This window comes from Vespa crabro, chromosome 24 (assembly GCF_910589235.1).
Source record: "Vespa crabro chromosome 24, iyVesCrab1.2, whole genome shotgun sequence".
Lineage (NCBI taxonomy): Eukaryota > Metazoa > Arthropoda > Insecta > Hymenoptera > Vespidae > Vespa > Vespa crabro.
In genome coordinates, this window is record NC_060978.1 from 2,477,020 (window position 1) to 2,498,175 (window position 21,156).

The following is a 21,156-nucleotide window of genomic DNA, read 5'->3' on the forward strand; positions in this document are numbered from 1 at the left end:
TGGGCCAAGATGAATGAAATTATATAGGTTAGTGGGTTAACATAAACCTATTTCATTTACATAGGAATATCTTCGGAACTAAAAGTCGTAGAGACATGAATCAAATACCATTTTAAAGGGCAAAGTTTTCTCTATTTTTTGTTCCATTGTATTGTTAATAATTAATTTAATTAATTAATTTGTTATAAACAATTTTTATAAAAAAAATTCTTACGACCTAAATTCATCTTATTTTGTCAACAAAGAAATTCCAATTGGGTCCAATTTATAAAAACACATGAAAATTAATAAATAATTAATAAACAAATTATTTTGTTTATTAATTTTTTTTTCCCTACATTATTAATAATCGAATATTTCGTTTACATGGGAATATCTTTGGAACTAAAAGTCGTAGAGACTTGAATCAAATACCGTTTTAAAGGGCAAAGTTTTCTCTATTTTTTGTTTCATCGTATTGTTAATAATTAATTTAATTAATTAATTTGTTATAAACAATTTTTATAAAAAAAATTCTTACGACCTAAATTCATCTAATTTGTAAACAAAAAAATTACAATTGGGTCCAATTTATAAAAACACATGAAAATTAATAAATAATTAATAAACAAATTATTTTGTTTATTAATTTTTTTTTCCCTACATTATTAATAATCGAATATTTCGTTTACATGGGAATATCTTTGGAACTAAAAGTCGTAGAGACTTGAATCAAATACCGTTTTAAAGGGCAAAGTTTTCTCTATTTTTTGTTCCATCGTATTGTTAATAATTAATTTAATTAATTAATTTGTTATAAACAATTTTTATAAAAAAAATTCTTACGACCTAAATTCATCTTAATTTGTAAACAAAAAAATTACAATTGGGTCCAATTTATAAAAACACATGAAAATTAATAAATAATTAATAAACAAATTATTTTGTTTATCGAGTGAATAATTTTTTTTCTCTACATTATTAATAATCAATATCTCCGTAATTAAAAATCGTAGAGACTTGAATCGAATATCATTCTAAAGGATAAAATTTTCTTTATCTTTTTCACGTATTAGTAATAATTAATAAACAATTTGTTAGAAATTATTTTTAAAAACAAATTTTCTTTTTTTGCGATAACTAAATACTCATATTATTTCACAAATGGAAAAAGAAATTCAGATTCTGCACATAGGTTTATTTTCAGAACTAAAAGCCATAAAGATTGTCGTAAAGATACATTCAAAGTAAGCACAGAGTAAGCGCTTAAATAAATATCTTTTAAAACAATAATTTTTCAATATACATGGATTAATACTTTTTTTTATAGAGAATGTCAAGCTTACATCGATCAATGTAAACAGAAACATATGATCCTATAAAAGGAAAAAAAAAAAAAAACAAACAGGAGAAAAGGTAAAGAAAAAAAAAAAAGAAAAAAAAACACCTTCATATTTCCTTCATGCGACAATCTGAAAGAAGAGAAATTATTATTGGCTCTTTCCGTATCGTACGACTTTTGTATAATTAAAGTTTCTCCCATTTCTCCAAAAAGGAGTTAAGTCAAAGTTATTGCCCTTTACCCCTGTATATATGATATATTAGATGTCTAGATTTATATGAATTATCAAAGAACGAGAGAACATTTTTCGTACGAAGTCAACTCTCAGGAATGGTCACGCTATACTGATAATACCGAATACTTTTTCCCTTCTTTTGTGGGTAACTTTGATTGTCTTGAACATTTCATTTTATCTTTAATCTCTATGAAATATATTATTAAAGTCTCGGTTATATTTTATAATATAGCGTGAGCGTAAACATTTCGATTAGAATAGATGTAAGTAACGTAAGCATAACGATTTTTGACATGAGCTTCTCTCTCTCTTTTGTTCTCATTTGTTCAACTATTTTACTGAATATTCCCTTTGTATGTATTAATTCTAGTAATTAAGAGAATCAAAAGGAAAAACCAAAATATCTTACTGAAAACATTGTAACAATGATCAAAGAGATTTTTTAATGAAGCAAAACTGTATCACCGACTATTTTGCGCTTACGCTCGTCCAATTAAAGGTTTCTACCATTTATCACAATCAACCGTATCTCAATAATAATTAATACAGTATGTTTGAATAAACGTTTTTTCATTTATTTAAAATCTGAAACGAGTTATGGTACAATGAATATATTTAATGAAAATTTTCAACGTTTCTCATTCGTCGTTATATTTCAAACGATTTAATTCGATTCTTTTGAAAAAATTTGAATGTCGACATTATAAAAATTTTAACACTATAAAAATTTCATTTTGATTATATACAATGCTTAACATATTTTATCAGCAATTATTTAATTTATCATTGTATATCAAAATTATAAAAGGATTATAATGATAAATGTTTATTTCTATTTATAAATACGATATTATGATATACGTAATAATACATGACTTGTTTTATTCTCGTAATTACGTCAAATACGATAATTAACGTGATCATTGTTGGCGAAGGTGCGTATGCGTTAATACGTGAGAATAAGTATCTTTATGATACTACGCACGATACGCATATTCCCAATGTAGAACGAATATCTGTCGCGTCTGCGCGAGATATTCCGCTTGGTTCAGGGGGTTTGAAGGGGTTGCTTGAGACACGATCTCGAGGCAGTTCGAATCTAGACACCATAAGGCTACGATCTCTCGTTTTCTGTCTCGGCAAAAGAAATGAGAACATTCTTATAAGATAGATAAATTACGTTTAGATTTTTGAAAGTGTTCGAAGAAAATATCCTTTCGAGAAAAATCCTTTCGATTCGTCTCTTATCATTCCGCGTCCTTGTCATATTTTTTCCATCTCTTTTTTTTCGATCGCTGATTCATCCTTTTTTTTTCTCTCTCTTTTTGTTTTTTTTTTTTTCTCTTTCTACCATCAACCCTTTCTCTTTCCACGTGTAAAAAATATTATTTTGTAAAATATTATACGACGTTACGAGCAACACGTTATCGTGTCACATATTGTCATACGTTTCGTGTGTAAATAAAAAAAAAAAAAAAAAAAAAAAAAGAAAAGAGAGAAAGAAAAAAAAAATTCGTTTCTTCTAATCGTTCGTCGTTATCGTTCGGGTGGAAGTATCATGAATGAAAGAGAAACGGCGGGAAAGTTCGACTCACAATCGGTGGGTCGCGTCATTGATAAAAGTAATACGGTTAAAAGGGATTAGATCGTTAAAGGATCGAATTAAAAAGGAACATTCGAAGAAGGAAGGAGAATGGCTCTCGTCGTTGTCTTGAAGAATTTTCAGGGTCTCAAGTATAAGGGGGAGAAATTCGTGAAGATTGACTTTCGAGGTAAAAAAAATAAAAGAACAAAAATATATATATACATATACATATACATATACATATATTATTCTTCCATTATATATTATTTTATCGTCCACCTTCTCGCCATATTATCTTCATTCTACAATACAATATTCTTGTCTTATTCAGTTAGCTTTTAATGAGTTATTCACGTAACAAATAACTAATTAAATCGACGCGTGAGTAGCTTTAAATTAACTATCTATCATTTAGAGATCGTACTTATATAATGTGGATATACGTCATTATCATGTAGTCTATAGATAATGTTTTAATAATAACTATACAGCTTAAGTTTTAATTAATTCAGGGATACTTAAACGACAAAGTTTAACGATAGACCCAAACACGTTACAATAAAAAAATAAATCATTCTTATCCTTTACTTTTCCTTTTTTTATTTTTATATATTATAGTTTTTCTTAGTACATATATCTAACTATATTTATTTATTTACGTATACGTTGAGAAAGAATCTTACGGATTTATCGTTCGTAGTTAGAGAAAAATAAGGGGTCGAGGATTCTTTTTTTTTCTAGGGATTTATTTTACAATGCGGTAAACCGCGTAACGAGGTAATTCCGTAAAAACAAAATTGTTGTTGATTTTTGCATTTTCTTCAAAGAGATGCGCGTTTTAAAAAAGCATCATCCTTCAAGATGTCTGCAAATGTACACGGATAAACGGATAGACGAATACAAACACGATTTAAATGCCCTTTTGTCGTAATAACGTTCCTCTAGTTCTGTTATTACTATATATACATATATATATGTATATATATATATACCACATAAATATATATGTAGATATATACATATATGTATATACATACATATAAGTATATATACATATATATATATATATATATATATATATATATATATACATATATACGTATGTAGATATGCTTTGAACACGCTCCGTTCATTTTCACGATCGATCTCTATATTTACGCACTACAATATAATATCCGTCGTCCATTGGTTTAACATTTCATTTATTAAATTTACCACTCCTTATCCTATTAAATCGAAATTAATTAATCTGAACTATTGAATTACGCATTAAATAATTAACGATCGAAATCGTTTATCGGAATCTAATGAAAATTGTCATGTAAATGATACGCCCTTCTATTGGTTCCCATTTTGTATTATCCTTGATCATGAATTTTTCATTTCTATGCCCACTTGTAAATTCTTATTCAAGATCCTCGAGAGAAGTGCCAAATAGAGCTATGCATTATTCAATGGACAAACACCATTTTCCCTTCTCATATATAACTTTTCATATAATCATATATAAATAAATATCATTATATATAAATATTTTTTATAAATTCTTAAATATCTTTCTTTTTCTCTTCTTCTCCTTATCTCTTGTTTTCATATTATGTATCAAGACTTTGATCGTTGAATATTAATTAAAAAAAAAAAAAAAAAGAAAATACGGGCGTGTAACTTTTGACATCGTTTAATACTCATAAATATTAAATATTTATTTTCATCACCTGCTTTTTCAAAAAAAAAAAAAAAAAAAAAAAAAAAAAAAAAAAAGAAGGAAACTAATTCGATTCTTCATTTGTTCCTTATTTATTTTCGTTATCATCGCCTTTTCTCTAAAACGTATTACAGTCGATTGATCATCTGTAAACACTTCGAACGAAGAGGAAAAGAAACACGTGCATATGTGTTTGTGTGTGTGTGTGAGAGAGAGGTAGAGAGAGAGAGAGAGAGTTTGTTTATTTCTCAAGCTCTTCTGAGAGTTCACTTGAAAGACTTATCCTACACTATCGACTAGTCTGCCTATATGAAAAGAGTAACGATGCATGAAATTACATCGTATGAAAGATACATTACCAGGATTCGGATACGCGTATATATATGTATATATGTACAGATATATGTATGTAAGTACATATATTCGCAGACCTATCGAGTGCAACGTTCAAATGCAACGTTTCAATTGAAACGTAAAAGCCTTTGCAGGAGATAGGTCACGATACGAATATTCCCTTTCCAATTGATACATTTTAAAGAAGAATACTACAGCTAGTTATATCTATCTATATATCTATTAGTCTTTAATATCAGAATTAAATATCTCTCGTATGAAAGATTATCATTGGCATAATTTAATGTCTGTATTTAATATTGAAATTTTAATTAATATGAAATATATTATACTTTCTTTTTTTTTAATCTGATATTTTATTTTTAATATATATATATTTAATACATATATGTATGTATAGAAAGAGAGAGAGAGAGAGAGAGAGAAAGAGAGAACGGAGAATAGTGTATTTTTAAATACTTAGAATATGAATTTATCAGGCAATTGGATATGCAAATATTTATGTTTTATATATAGCATATTAACAGTACTTTACTTAATTAGTTATTAGTTTTCGATGAACGATCATCACACACTGTGACCTTTTGAACAAATTCGTATTAATTCATTAATATATAATATTTCACGCTAATTGAAATAAATTAGAGAAATTATTAATTAAGTGTACCAACTTAAATGTTGAATATAATTATCGCGAAATTATTTTACAATTACTTTGAAAATAGGAAATATAATTTTGGTTTAATTTCGAGCAAATAAATTTTTCTTTCGGTTGTTTGATTATAAAAGGATAATATCAAAATAAAATGATCGAAAGTTGAAGTATTTATTCGATATAATATTCTTCAAAATATAAAAGCTTTACGGATTAATTTAATCCATAGTCCTGGAGTTTTCCTTTTTGTTATCGATAAACGTTGACGATGTAAGTCACTTTCTTTTTTTCCCTTTCATGTGAATCGATATTCGATTATAAAAAAAAAATTCTCTCGTTCAAAGCTTCTTTTTTATTTCTATGATACAAAGAAAGATAGATTTTTATCGTAATAATAAAAATATTCAAGATCGATGTGACGTAATTATTATATCATTAATTCATACCCACCGAGAGATATAATAATTATTTTATGAAAATAATGAATATATATACATGTTATATGAAATAATATGTTGCTTTGAGCGAAATAAAGATCTATTTTTCTTTTGCGACGCAACCAACGAAAAAATAAAAAAGTATTATTTCTTTTTTCCTATTTTCTTTTTTCTTTTTTTTTTTACTCGAGTCATCGTACAAATATTTTGTATATTATATTAAATATTTGTATTTTATCATGTATTCTATTTTCATATTTTAACCTCGTTATAGTATAAATGAGGAAGGTAAAATAGTTTGCTATTAATATTAAATCATATAATATTGATGTTATCACAAGTGCATGTAGAGATAAAAAGAGTACACGTTTGAAGATATATTTGCTATATAATTTACATTAATAATCGAGTTTGCATAAAGAGAGTGAGAGTGGGAGAGAGAGAGAAAGAGAGAGAGAGAGAGAGAGAGAGAGAGCTATAAGTATATATCGTAATGAAAAGTAAAGTATGAGTGCACTTACATAGATACTACATAATGCATAATATATATGTACGTATGTAAATATATAAGAACACTGTATATATGGTAATAAACAGTATCGTATGAATGTACTTACAGATACATGGATTTATGTATTACATATATATAAGAAAATATATATGTACATTTAGTTATATGTAAAGGCGCGTGTTACCGAGGTGCACTTATCGTGCACTTATTCTATGCATGCAATGTATGTTTTTATCGCCCTTTCTTACCTAAATGCACTTGCTTTATTCATAAGGTCATTTCTGACGCGATTGTAGGGCTTACAAAAAACAGTTATTTTTTATTTTTTTTTTGGGTCAGACATGTGTGTGTGTGTGTGCGTCTATATTTATTTATATACACATAATTGTTATATATGTGGTTTATGATATTATTAATACCTGAAGTTTAATATCCATGTTGATCGTCATTGTAGTCACTTAATGATAAATCTAATATTATTTTAGTGAGATTAGATTTTTCAAGAATTTAATTAAATATCAAGAATTGATAAAAAATATACGTGACGTTAAAAATGTCATAAATAATATTTATTATTATATAATGAATTAAAGAATAATTAAATAGATTATATAACATTCGTATAAGTTTTATTCTTTTTTTTTCTTTTTTTCCCTTTATACGAAATATATATTAATATAAATATACGTAAATTTGATTGAATATCATTGTTGTCAATCGTACATGTATAATTTCATTGATGAATAATTATATACTTTCGTGAAATAATAACAAAAAAAAATCGATAACGAAAAGGTGTTTAAGTAAAAGAGAAGTGAAGAAGAGGAGGGGGAAGGTGGCTTGTGGTAGGGCGAGGGAATGGTTGACATATAATATATTATGCATGCAACAAAGTATTTTCGATATTCCATTTTTCTTGTGCATATTTAATTCTATAGCTTGGCAAAAACATTCCTGTTTTATTATTATTATTATTATTATTTTTTCTTTCTTCTTTATTCGATTATCCATTTATGAACATTATTTCATTTATATATATATATATATATATATATATATATATATATATATGTATATTTATATGCATATAATATATCGTATATTCGTTTATAGTCAACCTTTTTTTTTTTTATAATATAAAAAGCATAAAACATGTTTCTTTTCTTTCTTTTTCTATTTGCACTAAAAATATACTATGATAGAGAATATGATATCTGAAAAAAAAAAAGAAAAGAAAGAAATGATAAAAAAAAATTCTTTTTTCTTTTCTTTACATTGCAACATGACATCGCGTTAAATGAAATATATTTCAACAAAAATACCATTAATGGCTTTCGATTCGAAGTATATAATAATACTTGATATAATTTTTATCATTTAATATTTCTTCTTTTAATAAAATATATACATATATTTTCATTTTTCTTTTTTTCTTTTATAAAAAAAAAAAAACACGCGCGATTATTTTTGAAATATTTTTTCTCGTTTATAGTATCGGAAAATGAAATGTACTTCAATATGATATTGCATGTGTACGATAGTGCGAATTGTGCAATAAAAATATGCAATTGCTCTCTTCGAGTATTTGTGTGTGTAATTTATATATATATGTAATATGTAAATGTTCTGAAAGAAAAGATCATTTACGTTTATTGGAACATTTCATTGATTCTTCAATGGTCTATAAAAATTCCAATAACATTATCGTCGATTATATTATATCGATTTTTAAAGATTCAAACGATTTGTAACGTATTGTTTTCAATTTGTTTTACAGGTGTATCTAATTGCTCGAAAAATCTCGAGGACAATGGTGATCTCATTTCGGTTAATCAGGTAAAATATTTTACTATTAAGATAGTTGAATAAAAATCTCGTGGTAAAAAAGAAGGAACAAACAAAAGAATAAGAAAAAAACAAAAATAAAGAAGAGAAAAACAAAGAATGAAAGAAAGAAATTAAATTCCACAGTGACGAATAGATAGAACCGTGAAAAACAATTCCCTTGAATTTTTCCAAGCTATCGTATTTTGGTATACCAAATTACAAGAGGGAACGCTTTATTGGTCTTGAAATAAATAGAATTGAATGTTATATGTAATGAAATAAAATTTGGTTATTCCTCGACTTTGCATTCATATGCATAACTATTTGCAATATATATATATTGTAAACATACGTATGTACACGAAAGGTTTATTTTTCTTTCTTTTTTGTTCTGAAAAAAAAAAGAAAAAGAAAATACGTATGCACACAAGAGTGTGCATTATTATTTTTTTGTCTCCTTATTTTTTCTTCTAAATAAAAAGAAGAAATGCAAATGCATATCACAGTGAAATTATTATCGAAGTATAAAACACGAATGGAATGTAATAAAGTTATTTGATTTATCGTAAAATAGATAATAATATTGTAGAAAGATAAATTCTATATCTTGTATGTAGTAGATATATCATATGTCTATAAATGTATATATAGATAATAAATAAATATATATATATATATATATATATATATATATATATATATATATATATATATATGTATATTCGAACACGATGAAGCAACAGTTATGTCGATGTCGTACTTTCTCGTATATAATCTTAAAATGTTGATCGCTTAGAGATCGATAATATTAACGATAAACTTTCTCATAGATAAATATAAAATGAGCTAATGAAGTGCTCGAAATCAGTTACGATAGGAAAGGATTTTCAATTTAATAAAAATTGACCAACTCTTATAACTATATCTATTGTATTTATATATTTTTATATAATCTTTCAATTATATTTTTGAAAAGTTTCTCGTGAATATCCTTTTTCTTTTCTTTTTCTTTTCTTTTTACTGGAAAAAAAAAAAAAAAAAAAAAAACATACATGAGGATAATTAATTAATTTCTTACTTCTTCAATTTGATATTCCAAGAATGCGTTTTTTTGCATTAAAGCAATGCAAAGAAGTTTCCAACAAGCTATACCATTAGACCTTCTAAAAACATTATTGGCATGACTCGAATAAAAATGACAAATCGTTTTTACAAACATCAATTGATGTTACTTATTGAGATATTGCAATTATACTTTCAGATTTTATGATATCGATATTTATAGGACATCGATACTTAATAACTATTATTTTTTTTCCTGAAACGTCGCTTAGTATATTATAAGCTAAAGTTATGAAAAATAATCGTAGAAATTAGAAAAATAAATAGAAAAATTTTTTTCTCCTATTAACCATTAAATGCTATAGGTTAATATTAAAAGTGGAAGTAATGGAGAAAAATAATTATATTATCTCAATATAATATCACTGTATGAAATAGCAAATTTTATTTAACACATATGTTTCATTATTAAATTACATTGGACATTAATACTTTTATTTTTTTCTCCGCTTTTTTCATTTTTCTTTTTTTTCTTTCTCTTGAATTCTGTATAATCATATACGTATGTCACATGTAAAGGACAATAAAATTTTTACGATCTCATTATATTACGAACCACGAAATTTTTATTATTCCTAATTATTATTATTATTATTTTTTTTTTTTTTTTTTTTTTTATGAATTCGAGAGAACATTTCTTTTTTTTTCGTTGAAGGGTGCTATGCATAAAAATTCGCAATAAGAAATCCGACGATCTTTGTCCCCTTTATATTTAGAATGGCGTTACGCACGCAATTTATCGGTAAGTAAAACACTCAAAATAAATTTCTCATACATATGTACATACATAGACGCATACATAACATACGTACATACTTATATATTATACATATATACATATTTTATACGTGCCAAGCCTCCGACAGAAATTACGTGACCGATTTCGAGATTATCTCTTTCTATCTTTCTTCTTTACTTTTCTTTTTTTTTTTTTTTTTTTTTTGATATAGTATGTCAAGGGGAAGAAAATAATGCTATATATTCTCTCCGTTTCTTTGTCTTTTTCTTTTTCTATCTTTTTCTTCTTCTTTTATTTTTTTTTCTTTTTTTCTTTTTTTCTTTTTTTCTTTTTTTTTCTTCTTTTATATATCCCATCAGGACGAAAAAAGCAATTTCGTTGGTATACAATAAAGGGTCCGTTATCTATTCGTACAAATGAAATACATGTGTAATATTTATAAAAGAGAGTAACGCGAGTACTTTGATTGTGAAAAGAAATAATTTCAATCGAATACATACGCAATATTTTATCGCGTCGGGAATAATGTATTTCGTATTATTTCAATATTGGAAAAGACGATATAAACGTGAAACGGTAGAGCGGAGATTCGATATTAACGACTAATGCAATTAGAAATTTCATTTATCAGATATTTTGTTGAGTGAACAAATTTTCTTCTACTTTTTTCTTTTTTTCCTTTCTTTCTTTTCTTTTTTTTTTTTTTTCTTTTTTTTTTTTTTTACTATGTCCTCTCGTTTCGTATTCCATTTGAATTTTTTTCTCGTTCCATTTTTTTGTTTGCTTGTTTGTTTGTTTTTCTTTTTCGTTTTTTCTTTTTTTTTCCATAAATATTATACATCCGTAAGAGACGATAGATAATGTTTTTATATCCGATCGTTTTTACAGATAAATTTTAGATCGATCTAAATTCATAATACTATTTCTTACATTTGATTTCAGAGCTTTACATGGAATTTGGGACGACCCGTTGAGGAAACAGAAACACTCGAATTATCCGTAGTATCTCGAGGAGTTCTGAGGACGGAGAAGATCTTGGCAAAATATGGTTTGATATTGCAGACGGTGGTACGAGAAGGTCACATTGTTGTTACAGATTCTCTGATTGATCTCAATAACAAGCCATTACCGGTACGAAAGACACTATCTTTGTATATATTTTAAAATAATATATTCTAATTATCAATCTATAAAAAATATAATCGATCTTTATATTTTTCTTTCTTTTTTTTTTTTTTTTATCCGAGTCTACATTTATTTTATTACTTCTTTTTTTCTACTTTATTAACGAGTTTTAAAAGAAACAACGAAACAAAATAAAAGGAAAAAAAGAAAAAAAGAAAGAAAGAAAAAAAAAAAGGAAGAAAAAAATGTTCATTACGAAATAGATACTAATTGTTACAATTAACGAGATAAGTGTTAATTAAATATTTTTCAAGTGTATAATATAATCATTGTTACGAATTAACGCACGATTTCGTAAAGACGATAAACATATATATATATATATATATATATATATATATATATATATATATGTTTATGTAATATTTTTTTTATTTTTTCTTTAACGTTCTAAAGGCTATCAGCGTTTGATCTTACAAGAGATAAAATACAAGTAAAATAAAGTTCGCATTTTATTCCGTCGGTGTAGTTTACTTTGTCATCTCGACGCTAGAAGCGATATAGTAACGCAAACTTCATATAAAATTTACAGTTACCTATTTTTTCTTTTTCTTTTTTCTTTTTTCTTTCTCTCTTTTTCCTTTTCTTTCTTTCTTTCTAGTTCATTTATTTAACGTAGGAACAAATTCAATCCTTTCTTTCTTCTCTTACATTACATTAGCATAGTTTTATCAAAGTAACGAAAAGAACGAAAAATTTGAATTCTGTATAACTATACACATAATACGAAGAATATTTTTTCTGATAATCATAGATTAGATAGTAAAATATTTAATATCGTATTTGCTAGTACGATTATCGTCGAACGTTTGCATCATTAATTATCTCTATTATTATTTAATAGTAAATAAAAGAAAGACTCGAGATATTAAATAATATATATTTATTCGATATATAATTATTTAATCATATCAATGATTATGAAGGTCGCTTTAAGATATCATTCAAATATATTATGTTGTTTTTTTCCTGTTTATTATTTTCTTTCTCACTCCTTTTTTCTTCTCTCTTTTTTCTTTTTTTTTTTTTTTTTTTTTTATTTCATACCGTAAATTTTATATCGTGAAACGAAATGAACAATAAATACAACTTTTCAAATACTTTCATTCAGATAAATTTCATAATTACTGGCATATACGTACGCGATATTATTTAACTTGATTCAGTAAGGCGTAGGTGAAAAAAGAAAAAAAAAGAAAAAAAAAAAAAAGAAAAGGTTACAAATATTTACAACTCTTTATTTCATGAAAGACATTATCTTCGTATATACTTTGAAATTTTATATTCTAAATATAATATAAAATATTTCGTTTCATATTTACTTATCTTTCATAGTTAATGCCAAGTAACCAAAGGAAAATACAGGAGTGTCGTTGTTAATGTTAATTTGTTCGAAAATTACATTTAAAGATATCATTTGCGTTCGTTGCAACACATTTTTAAAAGTACCTATACTATTTACGAAAGGATATTTCACAGAATAATAAAACTTAAAGTTTCTTTCACACACGAAATGCGATATGCGATCGAGAAACGTGAAATATATACTGCTATAAATAATGGAATTATGAATGAAAAATCGTATGCTATTTAAAATTTTGTACCATTATTAAAGGTATATGAAAAGAAGGAAAGAGAAAACTAGTTCTTAAAATGAATATCATTATAATATTAAAGTGTTGGAATTTTCTTTTTTAATAGAATTTTAATATGATAATCGAAGATACGTGTGAAAGACGTTTAACATGCAGCATGATCAACTAATAAATTGGTCACGCCTAGGCGGTTTTATAATTAACATACTCGACATTTCTATTAACTAAAGATTCATGCATTCTTTTTTCTTTTTTTTTTTTATTATTATCTTTTCATTCTTCATTCGTGAGTAGCAGAAAGATAAATAGAGAGAGAGAGAGAGAGAGAGAGAAAGAGAATATTCGTACGATGACGTTAAATATAACTTTCACGCTATTCTAAGCAAATATTATAAAATATTAATCATCGTTCTTTATTATTATGTATTTTAAGTTAATAACATAATTTATATGTATATTTAAAAAAAAATCGAAATATTGCAAAATCATATAGTACTTGAGAATTTGTTCGTGCTGCGTTAGAATAAATTTGAATTTTCAATAACCAAGGACAATCGTACGTTTCTCGTTCTAATGACTTCTCCGTAATGTTAAACGATGTGAACTAGGATATGACGTTATTGATTGAAAATCATTATACTCATTGACTCGTGAATTTTCTCAATTTATATATATTTATATTTATAAAAAAGCTTCAAATTTCTCGACATTCGAAAATAAATGGTAGAAATAATTTGGAAGCGAGATTTCTCTCTCTCTCTCTCTCTCTCTTTCTTTTTTTCGATACGTTGAAGGAAGAAAGATAAAAAAAAGAAAAAAAAAAAGAAAAGAAAAAATAGAGGAAAAAAAAGAAAAAAAAGTATATACATATAAAATAACAATTTATAATTGAATTTCATAATAAGCATCCTCTTATTTGTTTCATAAATATCTAGGCTATGGTCTGTTTTGAAATACGATATAATGTACCTGATGGAAGTAGTAGCTCTTATGCGATATCAGAAGTGATGGAAGACGAGCAACAGATGTTGATCGATATTGAACAGAACATTGCCAATCTTGAAAGAAGTCTCGAACAAGCGAACAGTAGTAATGGAGGTAGTGATGGAACTAGCAAAAGAAGAGGTTCTTGGCATACTCAAGAAAAAATCAGTAAAAAGGGTTTCTTACAAAGGGGAAGTTCTATGTCAACAGGAGAAAAATCACCGGATCGTAAGAGGTATCTATGGAAATGATAACATGAAAAGAATATATATATATATAAAAGAATATATATATATATATATATATATATATATATCCTTATCTATTCAGTAGCATACAACGTATATAAAATAAAATTTGTTTAGAAAAGAAGTTCTTTCAAGAATTTTCTATTAAAAAAAAAATTTCTTTCATCTCGTTATCGCCATCGTCAAATCACTAAGACTTCATTATTATTATTATTATTATTTTTTTTTTTTTTCTTTTTTTTTTTCACAAACTTCAGCACGACTTTTTTTTTTAAAGATATACGATTGAACATTCTCGGTCAAGTTTTTGTAACTTATCGGATTATTATTTATCTCGGGGATAGTATTAATCATTGAACAATTTTATTATTATTATTATTATCGTTGTCTTTGTTTAAAATTCTCTTTTGTTTTAATTCGATTGAATCTTTGAAAATCGATTGCAACACGACTGCTACGAGTTGACTTGAATAAAAGAAAAGTAAAAGAAAAAAGAGAGGGAGAGAGAGAGAGAGAGAGAGAGAGGGAGAGGGCGTGATAAATGAAGATAAAAAATGATACCGAAGCTATGTATACATAGAATAAAGGACATACATGTGATAAGATCTTTTATCATTAATTCACAAACGAGAGAAGACAAACGATTAACAAAGTTACTAGATTTCTGTGTTATATATCGATACGGGATGTTCAATGTTTGATTGTTGACATTTCCAATTAAACGTACATAGAAATGTACACAATGTAATAAATGCATGTGTGTATCTGTGCGTATGTGTGTGTGTGTGTGTACGTTTGTAGGTAGATATTCTCTATTATTTTAATTGAAATGCGTAAAATGAATGATACGTCAATTGCAATTCCTCAACAGTTCAAAGATCGAACTACATAATTTATAGAGAGATGTATTTTTATTATAATTATTAATAATTATAATTAATTTGATATAATTTGAAAGCTTCGGTTAAAGTTATTTATTTTCCATTTATGAATTTGTCAGTTTATATGATATATATATATATATATATATATATATATATATATTGTTATTATAGATATTATATATTCGATTGTACATAATAGAATATGCATAATATGTTTCAGCATACGAAATATTAAAAATTATTTCCTTTTATAGTAACGAAGAAAGATTCATCCGAAACGAAAAAGAGAGAGAAAAAGAGAGAGAGAGTGAAAGAGAGAGAGAGATAGAGAGAGAGAGAGAAAAGGAGAAAGAAATATATCTCCCTCACGATTTCTTAATTAAGACGTTCGCTAAATGACACGTTCTAATTTCTCTCTCGTCACTTCGTCGAGATTCGTTAGCGAAATTATGCGATAAAGCAAAGACTTATATCCACTTTCTCTCTCTCTCTCTCTCTCTCTCTCTCTCTCTCTCTCTCTCTCTCTGTTCTCTCTCTTTTTCTCTCTTTCTCTCTCTCTCTCTCTCTCTCTTTTTCTTTCTCCATTTTTAGGTCTCTTACTTTTTCTATTTTATTTCTTCTCCCTTTTTTCTTCCCCCATCGTAATTCGATTAGCTTTGATAACACGCGAATAGTTTATTTCTTTTTAAGGCAATTAATTAACGACATCAGCGTTCGTTGATACGATTTCACGTAGCTTATTATAATTTATTCCAATAACGATCCATTAGACACTATTCGAAGAATTTTATGAGGAAAGATGGTTCGATCATCGTTGAAATAATTAATACAGGAAAAGCTTATCAGGATGATAGTTTATCTCGTGTTCCTTTATATCATGTAGAATAATGAATATATATTCTTACTTTCGACGCGATCCATTCAAGTTTTATTATTTTATTTTCCATTTAATGTTGAATTATAAAAGGAAAAGAAAAAAAAAAAGAGAAGGATTAAGAAGATCGGGAATATTTTTTGCTTATCAATACAACGGACATACGTGGAGTTGTTATGCAATAATATTATAAGACAAAAAGAAAAAAAAAAAGAAGGAAAAAAAAGAATTAGAAATTATTATTAGAGAGTATCGTATATTTTTTTTTTTTTTTTTTTTTTTTTTTTTTTTTTTTTTTTTTTGTAATAAACTTTTTATCTGACATATACATTTAAATATATTTATGAGAATCAACTCGAGATATGTTTATTGAAAACTCGATTGATTATAAAATAACTTTATTTTTATACTTGTCGTCATCGTAATAAAGTATATATGTATCTGTGTGTGTGTATGTGTGTATGTATATATATACATATATATACATGCTTAAACGATTCTTTTACGATCGGTATAGACACAAGTTCATGGTTTACGAGCGAAAACGAATCCAATTGGAGTTTGGTGTGAGTTACGAAGAAGGGATGTCGATGGGTTTTAAGAGAAAACGTGCAATTTTATTCATGGTTTAATCGAATAATAGATTAAGGCTAATTCTGTTCCTCTAAGATCGATAATTCGATCTAATTAAATGATCGAATTCGGGAATGAATTATTTCTTTTTTTATTTCTTTGAACGAAATATTTTGCACAAATATAAAATATGAAATATTATAATTTATTTTGAAATACGCTTTAATCCGTCATACGTGTAAAAATTTAAATAACATATATATATATTGAAATGATTTTACTTTAAACAATATATATGAATAATTATTAATGTTATAAAAAATGAATATACGAAATGTTTGAATTAAACATTTTACTTTATTACACACATATATATATATATATATATATATATATATATATCAATTAAATATCGTTGATAAACCTTCACTCTGATTGAAATATTTGATATGTTTTGCGACGTTAATTTAATCGAAAGCTGAAGAAAAAAAAACTTTTTAATTAAGGCAATTTAAAATTGATAAAGTTATTTTAAATTCTATCATTAATAAAACAAATCGTGATTGTTTTTTAAATACAACGAACGATTGTTTCCTCTAATTGTTATCTTCAACGTTTATACGTTTAAAAAAAAAAAAAAACAAGAAAAAATATGACGATGATATTTTTAGAAATTAGAACTTTTACAATCCAGCTTGTTCTTGTTTGATTTATAAAGAAAAACGTTTAACAGTACGAAAGAAAATTTTCAAAGCAATTCAGAAATTTAATTATTATATTTTCTTTTAACAAGACGTACAATGAGACTTCCAGTTATTTTCAAAAGAGAACAAAGAAGAAAAAAAATGGCTTTTCATGTCAAATATATGAAATATATAATTGACTTTTGGTACGAGTGTAATCACTGAAAGCTTTATAATAACGTCCCTTTTCGAGACTCGATGGTCTTACTGGAACAAAAAAAAAAAAAAAGAAAAAAGGAAAAGAAAAAGAAAAAACTAAAAACAAAAAAAATTCTGTTCGCAGAAGCTCGACGTTGAAAAGTATGAGATCTTTCATGAAGTTAGGGAAACAGAGACCACCAAGGGCAAAATCTTGCGACAGCAATTCAGAGACGAAGGAACTTATCGATGGAAGAGATTCAAGCTGTCCAACATCAAATGAACCTTCTAGAACGAATTCTATGACTTCTCTTGAAACAAACCCGTCGGACAACGACAGTCAACAGAGTATCAATATCGAACAAGACGATTCTATGATTATAAAGCCAATGAAAAAACCTAAACCAAAGGTAGAACGAGTATTATTAATAATTTTAAATTAATTAATTAATAATTAATAATTTTAATGATATAAAAATGAAATCATTTTTTTTCTTTTTTTTTTTTTTTTTAATTTATTACTTCGACATTTTCGAAAAGGTGACAATTAAATATATTCGAGATTATAATCGGATAAATAGGTATCACATTCGAGACAAAATAATTTCGTACTTTCTTATTAAATATATTGGGATTTTTTTTTCTTTTTTTTTTCTTTTCTTTTTTTTTTTTTTTTTTTTTACAACAAAAACAAACTAACAGAAAGCTCATGACCACAAGAAGACATTAGAAATTTATAGTTAAGAGAGAGAAATAGAGATTACTTTGCTAAATCCTTTGTGTATTTCTGAACAATTAAAACAAAAGAATTACGATGAGAGTGTTATTGCGAAAACCGAACGAGTAAGAAGATTTAAGGGAAACAAACCCTTTTTCACTCTCTATCCCTTGTCCTTTACTTCATTTGATTTTCTCTCGTTACGTATCAACAAAAACTCATTTTGAATTTAACTATGTCTCTGTTTTTATTGATGACAGTTCTCTCGAGTGTTATTAAGAAAAAAGAAAGGAAAAGAAAAAAAAAAAAGAAAAATAATAGTAATAATAATAATAATAATTATTATTATTATTATAATAATAATAATAAATTAGCGTATAATTAAATATTTTCCAGACTCATGACACTGCTCAAGGAGCTTTGAAAGCTCAAGATTATCAGGTATGCGTGACGATCATAGAAGCGAGACAATTAGCAGGGCTCAATATGGATCCAGTTGTTTGCGTTCAAGTTGGCGATCAACGAAAATATACAAGCGTCAAGGAATCTACTAATTGTCCTTATTACAACGAGGTTCAAACATTCAATAATCAATCATTTAATTTTATTACCTTCAATTTTCTTTTTCTTTCTTTTTTTTTTTCCCCCGATATTAAATTTTCAAAAGGATTTTCTTGATTTACATTTACGATATTTATTGCCCATGAATACTTTTTGACCTAGAAAACAAATATGTTTTCTTCTATGGGGTACCGTTTAATTAGTAAGGATCAAACCACAGAAGCACTACGGAATGAACTTAACGGGGGAAAAGTTTAAACGAGTTTCAAGTATAATCTACGTTACATTTTTCAACTCGGGCATTGCATAGAGTTACTTCAAATCTTTATCGTTAACTTCTTCATCGTTGTTTTTTTTTTGTTTTGATTTCTTTCTTTCTTTTTTTTTCTTTTTTTTTTTACCTCTTTTCGCTTTAGCTCGTACGTTTTATGGATTCGCGGGTATATCGCTTTATTTAATATTTATTGATATAGAATAGTTCAAGAAGTGAAAAGAATGAAAAATATTCTATTTCAAATGTTATTTTATCGTTTTGCAGTATTTCGTCTTCGACTTTCACATGCCACCGGTAATGCTTTTTGACAAGATCATCACACTGTCGGTAAGTTTATTTAAAAATATTCTATCATTATTTAATTGGGACACGATGATTAAAAAAATTTCTTGGTCTCTCTCTCTCTCTCTCTCTTTTTTTCTTTTTCTTTTTGTTCATTTTAATTTGATATAGTGTCGTCATCGATTTAGAGTTCTCGTACGAGTCAACGTTGGAATGTTTTTTTTCTTCTTTTTTCTTTTTTCTTTTTTTTTTTTCTTTTTCTTTTTGCTCTACAAGATCGATAATGCTTTAGAACCGAATACGATGTATTTCCGAACTAATTCTCTCCAACATTTTCTCGTTCCCAACGGAACTGTAATTTTCTTTAGAATGTTCTTATATTGTAGAGTTAATTTACCGAAAGTATTTTTTTGTATGATCGTAATCCGTATGGCAAATTAACGTCGAATGTAACTTCAATGTTTTATTTACTTATGATTATTTATGTCAATTTTTTAAAGGAACATCAGTATGTTTTTAACTTTTTCCTTTTTTTTTTCATTTATCTTGTTATTAATCCATTCAACATGCTCATTTGATAATACAATAATCGACGTGTTTCGTGAAAATCTAATTAAAATTATAACTATTATAATGTATTAAAAAACAATCGCATTTTTTCATTTTTTATTTGAAAAGGCAAAAGAATTTTATACATTACGATGATTTATATTGATGGACGATATATTTCTAAACTTTGTTTTTCACAATATTACACAATATTACAAAAACAACAAGAATATTAACTTTCTCACTTATTGATTATTATTAAGTTTAAAAATATTAATGACTTTTCTTGAATTTTTCTTTGTTATATTTAAGAAATAAATAATAGTAATATATTGCTGCAGATCTTAAAAAAAAAAAGAAAAGAAAAAAAAATGTCAAGAAAGAATTATTTCGTTTCGAAAGGAAATCAGAACTTATAAAAAGGTATAAACCTTTACCATCCATTGACCTTACTATTTTTCTACAAAAGGAAAGCTGTCGATTGCAGAATTTTTTCCCTTTTCATTTTTCTTTATTTGGTTTACCATTATATCACGATAATACGGGCCGTTCTTTTTTAACTTTTCTTTGTCTTTCTTTTTCTTTCCCTTTTTCATTTCCTTTCTCTTTTTCTTTCCGCTTTTTCTTTTATTTTCTCATGACGTACAAAGTTTTTTAAAACGTTGAAAGAAATAAAAATATTTCTTACCTATTTGTTCCGTCTCAAGCACTGACATACTCGTTGAATTTCTAGAAGATATAAGCGTCGCGACGTGTATATAAATGTGTGTGTGCGTGTGTATATATGTGTGTGTACATATATATATATATATATATATAGATGCTTTCACCTAATTCAAACACTTCAGATATCTCTGTTTGCTTTTGACGATGACACAAAAGGAATTTGAAAAAAAACAAAATAAATAAATAAATGAAACAAAAGAAAAAAAGGAAAAAATTGTTCCATCCCAAACAATGCAATATTCTAACTAAGACAATAATTTCTTTTTCCTTTTTTTTTTTTTTTTCTTTTCGTTTCAAGCTTATCTTCTTTCAAGGTTTACGGGTCATCTGT

General features: G+C 26.2%; 1 protein-coding gene across 3 annotated transcripts in view; it reads left to right on the plus strand.

Moving 5' to 3' along the window:
- Window positions 1-2,630: 2,630 nt before the first annotated feature.
- LOC124432172 (otoferlin) overlaps window positions 2,631-21,156 on the plus strand; it is a 33,209-nt gene continuing 14,683 nt past the window's right edge. For all 3 annotated transcript variants that reach the window (XM_046980825.1, XM_046980827.1, XM_046980826.1), the window contains exons 1-7: window positions 2,631-3,328; window positions 8,581-8,639; window positions 11,434-11,622; window positions 14,207-14,490; window positions 17,861-18,125; window positions 18,830-19,006; window positions 19,533-19,595. In XM_046980825.1, coding sequence (XP_046836781.1) covers window positions 3,250-3,328; window positions 8,581-8,639; window positions 11,434-11,622; window positions 14,207-14,490; window positions 17,861-18,125; window positions 18,830-19,006; window positions 19,533-19,595 — 1,116 coding nt within the window. In that variant the 5' untranslated portion in view covers window positions 2,631-3,249. The remainder of the gene's footprint in view (window positions 3,329-8,580; window positions 8,640-11,433; window positions 11,623-14,206; window positions 14,491-17,860; window positions 18,126-18,829; window positions 19,007-19,532; window positions 19,596-21,156) is intronic.